The 9358-nt window shown below is 45.7% G+C and overlaps 1 protein-coding gene and 1 long non-coding RNA gene across 2 annotated transcripts; one reads left to right on the top strand and one right to left on the bottom strand.

Annotated features, from left to right (window-relative positions):
• Positions 1-1769: 1769 nt before the first annotated feature.
• Positions 1770-8794, bottom strand: TUBA1B (tubulin alpha 1b). The gene is made up of 4 exons (XM_075852180.1): positions 8684-8794; positions 6640-6862; positions 6404-6552; positions 1770-2964 (listed from the first exon to the last, which is right to left on the bottom strand). The coding sequence occupies exons 1-4, from the start codon at positions 8684-8686 to the stop codon at positions 1984-1986; spliced, it is 1356 nt and encodes a 451-aa protein (XP_075708295.1). The 5' UTR covers positions 8687-8794; the 3' UTR covers positions 1770-1983.
• LOC142742444 (uncharacterized) lies at positions 7889-9070 on the top strand. Its single transcript, XR_012881382.1, has 2 exons — positions 7889-8065; positions 8759-9070. It is a non-coding gene; the product is annotated as an uncharacterized LOC142742444 (long non-coding RNA).
• Positions 9071-9358: the final 288 nt, after the last annotated feature.

The following is a 9358-nucleotide window of genomic DNA, read 5'->3' as shown; positions in this document are numbered from 1 at the left end:
CGGGGGACTCCATGGCGAGCACGATCTACAGTGGGGACTATTTACAGGGGGCTCTGAGGGGCACTATCTATAGGGGGCTGAGGCATTGTGAGTGGCACTAGCTACCGGGAGCACTATGTGGTTCTTAACTTTAATGTTTGACACAATTGTATTCAGGGGCACAGTCTATCCTTCTACTTCTTGTTTTCGTCTCCCCGAGCACAGAGGTTTTCACCCGTGGGATAGCAACGGGTGGCAGCCGGCACCTAAAAAGATCATCATTGTCATCTATGCAAAGCAGTAGTGTTGTGCCTATACTTGCACAACGATACTAGGTGAGTAATCCAGCTCACTTTCTATTGCTCGATTCCTATTTCATACAGTATTACCTTACATGAGCGCCGCTTGTCCCCCCCCCCCCACTTTTCTTTTCACATACTATCTACATGGGGCTCTTTGGGCGGTGAAGAACGGAGGCCCAAGTTTGAGGAACAGTCCAGGACCAAGGGTCTACTTAGTCAGCTACTGGGTACTATTATATTCGGGGGCGCAATGTGTGGTCTATTATATTCAGGGGAATAGTGTGTGGCACCATGAAATTGTTGTCTTCGGCTCCTCGCTTTTCCAACATATAAACGAAGATGTAAGAGTAGCAAATTCTGCAGAAATGGGTCATGGCCGGGAGAAGTCGTCATGAGGTCTGGACCGGATGGAGAAGAAAACAGAAAAAGAACTACTAGAATCTGAGATGTCACCTGCGAGTCTCTGGATTTATAGAGGAGCTGTCACCTCTCCTGACATGCCTGTTGTAGGAAATCCTTATATTCCACAAAAAGTCTTTGAGTAGTCCAGGACTATTACACGGGTGTTACCATTCCTCTTGTGAGGAGGATGTGTCCCTACACAGCGTGATGCTGTCAGCGATGGTTGGAGATTCTCAGTATGTAGGGACACAGCCTTAAGAAAAAGGGGATCTTAACACCCATTTGTCAAAGCGTGCACAGAAAGGTGGTATTAAACAGACATGGCACGGAAGGCGGCGGTGGAGAAGGGGGGCCCAAGTTTAGGGAGCCCAGGTCCTATGGTCTAATTAATCCGCCACTGCCTGCACCTATCTCAAGAATGGGGTCACTGTAGCAGGTGGGTTTGGCTGTTTTTGTAATTCCCCATTGAAGTACTTGTAGAGAGTCGTGTGACCACCTCTCCGTTTACTCCTTGCCAAGATGCAGCCTCAGGCATTTCGGAGATAGGTGCGGGCCTGAGCTAAACTCACATTTATCAGAAATTTATGGCATATCCTGCGGAAGCACTTTTTTTATTATGCTTCAGCAGTACTTGCTGCGACACTAATGCAATTTGCAGTAAATAGTGTGCGCTCTTTGTTGTACGGCAATTACCGTGACTAGGCCACATCATTTTCGTGCAACCTTAAAAAATATAAGTCTAAAATCTTCAATTTGTGATAAACCAGGTTTCTGTCAACTCACTACCCTTTAAAACCTTGGCAAGACCCCCTGACACATCATCTTAAAGAGTCCACGCTGCCTACGTCATTTGTTTTAAAATTACTACATGACCTTATCGGGAGTCGTTCTCTCCTTTTGTTTTACCAAAAGATGGGAACGATTTCCAGTAGGAAAATATTTCCTTTGGAAAATGTTTTTCTTCATCCAAATGTTTTATTCTGAATCGTCCACAAGAGGAACTAGACGTAAAATAGGTGTCTAGCACTACAAGTCTGCAGTCAAGCCCAGCATTATTTACTTCTCAAGTTGGATCACACAAAAAACTTTTAGATTTTTTAGTTTTTTAATCCAGATTCGATACATGTTACACTGATGAAACAAAGACATGATTGAAAAATTTATCAATAACTAAAAACAGATTGTCATACTTTCACCTGTCAAACCATTTGAAAGATTGGGCAATACAGTTTAAAAAGTTTCGGTTTTCAGCTGCATTCTGATGGGTAAAACACATGCCTGTAAAGTAGCAAAATCTGGTTTAATACTCTTCACCTTCCTCCTCACCTTCTCCCTCCACAGAGTCTACACCAACTTCCTCATAATCCTTCTCTAGAGCAGCCATGTCCTCACGGGCCTCAGAGAACTCTCCCTCCTCCATACCCTCACCTACATACCAGTGCACAAAGGCACGCTTGGCATACATAAGGTCAAACTTATGGTCCAGTCTAGCCCAGGCCTCTGCAATAGCAGTGGTGTTGCTCAGCATACACACAGCCCGCTGTACCTTGGCCAGATCCCCACCTGGAACCACAGTTGGTGGCTGATAGTTGATACCAACCTTAAAACCAGTTGGGCACCAGTCCACAAACTGGATGCTACGTTTGGTCTTGATGGTGGCAATAGCTGCATTAACATCTTTGGGCACCACATCACCACGGTACAACAGGCAACAAGCCATATATTTACCATGACGTGGGTCACATTTCACCATCTGGTTGGCTGGCTCAAAGCAAGCATTTGTGATCTCGGACACAGAAAGCTGCTCATGGTAGGCTTTCTCTGCTGAGATGACTGGGGCATAGGTGGCAAGAGGGAAGTGGATACGAGGATAGGGCACCAAGTTAGTCTGGAACTCTGTCAGATCTACATTCAGGGCTCCATCAAATCTGAGGGAAGCTGTGATAGAGGACACTATCTGACTAATAAGGCGGTTCAAGTTGGTGTAAGTGGGCCGCTCAATATCTAGATTTCTTCGGCAGATGTCATAGATGGCCTCATTGTCTACCATGAAAGCACAGTCTGAGTGCTCAAGGGTGGTGTGAGTGGTAAGGATGGAGTTGTAGGGCTCAACAACAGCAGTGGACACTTGGGGAGCTGGGTAGATGGAGAATTCTAGTTTGGACTTCTTTCCATAATCAACTGAGAGACGTTCCATGAGAAGAGAGGTGAAGCCAGAACCAGTGCCACCACCAAAGCTGTGAAAGACCAAGAAACCCTGAAGACCTGTGCATTGGTCAGCCTAAGGGGGGGGGGGGGGAGAAAGAAAAACAAAAACACAAATAGTGAAGTTAGAGAGAAAACAAGTCTGGGGGCCAACATGACTAGTCAATTAAGAAACTATGTACTTTAAATTACATCAGTGTAAGGCTGAGCCCACGGACAATCTAATGCGTATGATTTAACCCAAGAGGAGATGTAGGGTAAAAGCAGCATCTCAACATGTCCTATGATAGTTATTCTAAATATTATGAACTCTGCCAAAGGCTTAGGCGGGATTCACACTACAGGGTTTCCCGGCCGGGTGCCGGCCGTTCATAAATCGGCCGGCACCCGGCTGCATTAGGAATAATAGACCCCTAATGGGGCTATACACACGACCGATTTTTTGACGGGCCGGGAAAATCGGCCGTCAAAAAATGGGACATGCCCTATTTTCGGCCGGGTACCCAGCCGCCCGGCTCCCATAGAAGTCTATGGGGCCGGGTAATACACGGCCATCACCGGAATGTGTCCGAGTGATGGCCGGGTCTACCGTCGCTCGCGCACTCTCTCCTCCTCCTCACAGCGCAGAGTGCATGTGAGGAGGAGTTGATTCCATTCGGACGAATGGCTACGCTGGAGATACTGTGTGGCAGGGCCGGGGTGTACAGCAGGTGGAAGGGAGCACTGCGCTGGCTCCCTTCCCCTGCTTGTTACGGTTCCCGACCGCTGACTGTATTTTTACCGCCAGCGGTCAGGGACGGGTCCTTAAAACCTGAGCCATAGACTTTTTACGGCTCGGGTTTTAACTTGCTGCCCGCGCGATCGGGCAGATGAATGTCGGGTCTCCGGCTGTCAGTGACTGCCGGGGACCCTGAGGAGAGGATAGAAGCAGCTTTCGCTGCTTCTGTCTTCTCTGATTACTTGTACACAGCGCTCAATGAACGCTGTGTATAGGAATAGGGACAGCAGCAGTGGCGCGGTCTCTATTCCTCCCGGGGATCATGTGACTGGTCACATGATCGCCGGGTGCCGTTAGTGGCAGGCTGCTGCTGGGTCTAACTAGAGCCAGCACAGCCCTATTCGTGACAATCGTCACTTTGAGAGGGCTGATTTCCCCTGTAACTGGGGCTGCTGTGCAGCTCCAGCTACAGTGGAAAAACATGGTGTAAAAGAAAGAAAAAAAATATTAAAAGTTCCAAAAAGGTCTTTTTTGACCTTTGAGGGACAGACCATAATAATAAAAAAATAAAAGTAAAGTAAAGTGCAAAAAATTCATCCGATTAAAAAACGGTCAGGGAAAAAAACGGCTGCAAATCGGCCGGTAAAAACGGCAACACGGCCCGGAACGGATGCAAACCGGCCGGGAAAATCGGCCAAAAACGGGAGATTTTCCCGGCCGACACTCGGACCCTGTCATGTGAATTAGGCCTTACTTCCCTCTCCTCGGTGAAATAAACAAACATACATGTATACGTTTATGGGGGAGTCAAGAAAGAAAGCAGTCGGTCTAAAGAGTGTTTGCCTGACAGCTATTAAATGTACATGGTTAATATTAGGCTCCTCTACATATAAAGAGAAGATGAGATTTCTACTAGCCAATACTTTGTGTGCTTTCCCCCAGGAACAGGTGCACTCTTGTTCCATGGGCTGTCCGTGGTATTGCAGCTCAGCAAAAAATTAAAGTAATTGGGTCTGGGCTGCAATACTAGGCACGGCTCATGTACCAGAATCCGGCCATTTCTGGTGAAAAAATAATCCCTTTTTTTAATAGCAGACAACCCCTTAAAGGAACAGTGTCATCACAAATTTATTTTTCATATGTTAAAGATGTTAGTGCTTTATTAAAAACGTTTATATTTATTTGTGTGTTTGTGTTTTACTTTTTCTTATTTTTACACTTTTTCTTCCCTATGGGGGCTGCCATTTTTTGTTCCATTTCTGTATGTGTCGATTAACGACACATACAGACATGGAATACGGCAGCCACAGTCCCATAGGGACTGCGAACGGCTCCCGTCCCATCCACTTCTGTGTACGCCGTCTGTGTGGGAACTGCGCATGCGCCGCTCCCACACAGTCCAATTTGAAATTGGCGCCGTCCGGCGCCATTTTCCTGTGGACCGGAAGTCGCGGCCGGACAGTAAGATTACTACTTCCGGTCGCGGCTTCCGGACTTGTGCACTTGGACCAGCGGCAGCAGACGGAGCGGACGGGCCGGAGGGAGCCGCGGCGGCAGAAGCAGGTAAGAGATTTCAATGTATGTTCGTGTTTGTGTACGTTTACTATTGTATGTTAACCTTCTACACTGTGTGTTAGCTCAAAAAATGGCGACACACAGTGTAGGAGGTTAGATCGTTCAAACCCCTCGTTTATCCCGGCACTAGTCAGGATAAAGGAGGGGGGGATGCTGAGAGCTCACTAGAGCGAGGGCTTTTTACCCAATTTTGCAATGCTGCAATTTTGGGAATAGCTCCATCTAGTGACCAGCAATGGGAAATATTATAAATTAGAATCTAATTTATAATATTTCCTGACTCGTGAAAAAAATAAAAAAAATTTGAACAATGTTTAATCACCTACACACTAAATGTTTAATTAAAAAAAAAACAAACATGTTTTTCCGGCAACACATTCCCTTTAAACAGATCATACAAATATGCATTTTAGACAATACACTTAAATTTTGTTTAAAGAGGCTCTGTCACCAGATTATGTAGGAGATAGGGCACTTATACTCTGGTGACAGAGCCTCTTGAAATCATTTTATTTATAAAAAAATATATATATGTCTCACCAGTGTGATTAGTGCAACTTTTAAAATACTTTATTGAAAATGATTTTGACTTTGAGATACAGAGCAGCTGTATCTAGCTCTGAAATCTGTATCTGTCAGATCCGCGGGACTGATGTGTTCGTTGTCAGCGGATCCTGTGTGTCTGACAAGAAGGATCGAACGGTTATCGATCACATCTAAGTTCATAACTTAGATGTGATCGATTACGGGTGGATCCTGCGTGCCAGAAACACGCAGATCCCGCATTCACTGCACCAGTCAGTCCCACGGACCTGACTGACTCAGGTATTAGCGCATGATACAGCTGCTCTGCATACAGAATACAAAGTAGCTGTATCTCAAAAAGCAAAAATAATTTTTAATAAAGAGTATTTGGAAAGTTGCACCAATCACACTGGTGAGACATTTTTACATATAAAAAAAATATATATTTTCAAAAGGTATACATCGCCTTTAAGTAGGTCATTTAACAAACACTTCAGTGGAATTACTAGAAAGGAAGCCAGTCGGTGTACACTGCTACTTGAAGCCGGTATTCTTTAGTCCTGTGAAGTCTGTATTCTTTAGGCCAGAAAAGCTTCTGTATCCTTCACAAGCTTGTACAGGCAGCTCTGATCTAAGCAACATGACGTTCAGGTTTACTGGTCGATTTAAAACTAGCAGTCGTAAAAAGTGTACTCACCAATTTACGAATTCTGTCCAACACCAAGTCAATAATTTCCTTGCCGATAGTGTAGTGCCCCCGGGCATAGTTATTGGCAGCATCTTCCTTTCCTGTAATTAGCTGTTCTGGATGGAATAACTGACGGTATGTTCCAGTGCGTACTTCATCTGCAAAGACAAACATATATGTGATTGGGCCACTGAGCAAACAATAATTCTAAACAATGAAGCCAACACACAATGACATAGCCGTACCAATAACTGTTGGCTCCAGGTCCACAAACACGGCTCTAGGGACATGCTTGCCAGCTCCAGTCTCGCTGAAAAAAGTGTTGAAGGAATCATCGCCTCCTCCAATGGTCTTGTCACTGGGCATCTGCCCATCAGGCTGGATGCCATGTTCCAGGCAGTACAGCTCCCAGCAGGCATTACCAATCTGCACACCAGCCTGACCAACGTGTATAGAGATGCATTCACGCTGGAAAAAAAATAATTTTATTAATACATAAGGCTTAAAAGGGGGTTCTCCGCTTTGCACAATCCCTACTTGTTAGAAGGGTCCCTTGACAATAAGCAGATCAAAAAGGGTCTCCCTGCTGGGTCCCCAAGCATTCATCTGTACTCTGTGGGGAAACATGGCAGTAAGTGTTATTTCCCTACAGCACCACCACAGGGGAAATGAAGCATTACACAGTGCCAATTCAAATCAACTTGTACATGTAATGCACGACAGTACCATTAGAGGATCCTGACCAGGGGCCCTTATATTAAAGCGACCCACCGGTCCCACAACAGCATTTTAAATATGACAGAGTATATAAAATCATATTACCTGGTATCCTCCTCTGCTGTGGGTCCTCTCTGTGTTGTCTCAATAATGGCTACAGCACTTCACAGACTGAGTCTAAGACACTCCCTTTGTTTTCGGATTGGCCAGAACTGGTCACATGAGCAGCTCTGGCCAATCCGAGAACAGTGTAAGTATCGCTGTAGCCATGTTGAGACAACACTGAGTCTGAGATACTCACACTGTTCTCGGATGGGCCAGAGCTGCTCATGTGACCCGTTCTGGCCAATCCGAAAACAAAGGGAGTGTCTTAGGCTCAGTCTGTGAAGTGCTGTAGCCATTATTGAGACAACACAGAGGATACCCCAGAGCTGCAGATCCAACCACAGAGGGGCGCAACTGGAGGGCACCAGGTAATATAACTCCATCTACCCAGTCATATTCAGAATCTTGTCCTAGTACTGGGAAGTTGCTATAACTCAGAATTCCCTAACAAGGTGCATAAAAAAGGTTTTTCTAAACTGGACAACTCCTTTAAGTATCAAATCAACACATGATGGTAGTTTTCTGCTATACATTCTTCACTGGTATAAGGAATATTAATGACAAAAAACCTTGTAGGTTAGTAAAGGAGTTCTTCAGTCTCCCCTGACATCACATGAAGTAGATGTTCCTTTGTGACGCCACAAAGCAGTCTGATGCGCAGCTAGAAGGGGTTAATGACAATAATTGATCATGCCTACACCAATCCCTCCACCTCCAGTGGTCACCTGACTACTTCCATGTTAGCATAGAGAAGTCTACGATGATGTCTCCACCCCCGCATGTCATCATCTGACAGAGAGGAACATAAGCTTTCAAGCGAATCAGGATTATCCTGCGACCCAGAGCTTAGTAAGCAATGGCGGCTAATAACTCCTCCCAGCAGCTGCTCTCCGTTTCAGCACCATCCAGTGTTATTAGACATCCCAGGCTCAGTGCGATCTGAACCGCAGCCGCGGTACAGGGAGGCAGCAATTCCTCCTGCTTTCTAAATCTGCAGCCACTGGTCCCTGTTATCAGCCCTTTTATTGGGAGGGGCTGACCAGTCTTTTTTATGGGTGTACTTAGAATTACTACAGAATCCCCCCCCCCCATCATCGCTACATAATGTCACATACCGTAGTGATGATGGGACTGCTGTCAGCAGCTGTTTCTGGAGGTTGTCACTTAGGGGTCTCAACACTAAAACAGCAGTCTCATCATTGTGCAAGACATAATTACACCGGAAGCATTTACAGCTACGCGCCCCTCCCCCAACTGCCGCCTCAAGCACGGGAAGATCCATTGATAAGGGAAACGCACATAAACCAGGTCAGTCGCCTCAGAACACAAGCCATCAGTTCACACATGCGGTTTTGTACCAATAATGCGTTAAAACCCTCTCACTCAGCATCTGCACATCACAAACGGAATAAAGCAGTGATATCGAACCAAGCAAAAGGATGACTAGAGAGAGTGCCTGCTACTTACCATATTGAAAGATAAGAAGTCAGTGAAGAATAAGAATTAAAAAAATAATAAAATGAACGTTACTTTATCCAACAGCTACGAGCGGATGTAAGTAACAGAATGAAAAGCCGAGCCGAGGACTCATCTTTTATATCACCTAGCCGGCGACGTCAGCCCTCGATATGCTAATGAAATGCTGCAATTTTCTGATTGGCTGCGGTTCTGCAGGCGATGTACGAATCTGGGAGGCTGATGCTGATCACCGAGCCGCAGCTTCATGTACCTAATATGGCGGAGCCTTCTTCATGGGGTACGGCAGGATATTTATGGCGGCTTGTAGTGTACCTTATGTATTCTTCAATAGTCTCATACTTATTAGCAAGGTTTTAAACAGTATCATAAACTGTATCGGGGTATCGTGAGCATTGTGTCGCGACATACAATAGTACGTGTACAGCCCTGTGACAATATTCGGCGACTTTACGTCGCGTCCACTGAGGAGAATGAATACGTATTTGCTATTCGAAAAAAAATGTGGACGTGGGATATACGGGCAGCTGCAATGCAGACAAGCACATGATCAATGAAATGACAATAAATCACAGCACAGGAGGCGACTCATCCCCCGGCCTTATAACACAGTCGTGTCGGGCTATGCGCCTCCATTAGCCGCACAGAGGGATCCAGTGCTCCGGC

Source organism: Rhinoderma darwinii, chromosome 2 (assembly GCF_050947455.1).
Source record: "Rhinoderma darwinii isolate aRhiDar2 chromosome 2, aRhiDar2.hap1, whole genome shotgun sequence".
Taxonomy (NCBI): Eukaryota; Metazoa; Chordata; class Amphibia; order Anura; family Rhinodermatidae; genus Rhinoderma; species Rhinoderma darwinii.
Note: the sequence above shows the minus strand (reverse complement) of the source record. Positions and strands in the feature narration are given on the sequence as shown.

What these genes read in the sequence shown, in the direction of transcription:
- TUBA1B (XM_075852180.1), bottom strand. An exon ending in CCTGGAGCCAACAGTTATTG is followed by an intron (nt 6,553 to 6,639) that starts GTACGGCTATGT and finishes TTGTCTTTGCAG; the next exon opens with ATGAAGTACGCACTGGAACA. An exon ending in TGGACAGAATTCGTAAATTG is followed by an intron (nt 2,965 to 6,403) that starts GTGAGTACACTT and finishes CCCCCCCCTTAG; the next exon opens with GCTGACCAATGCACAGGTCT.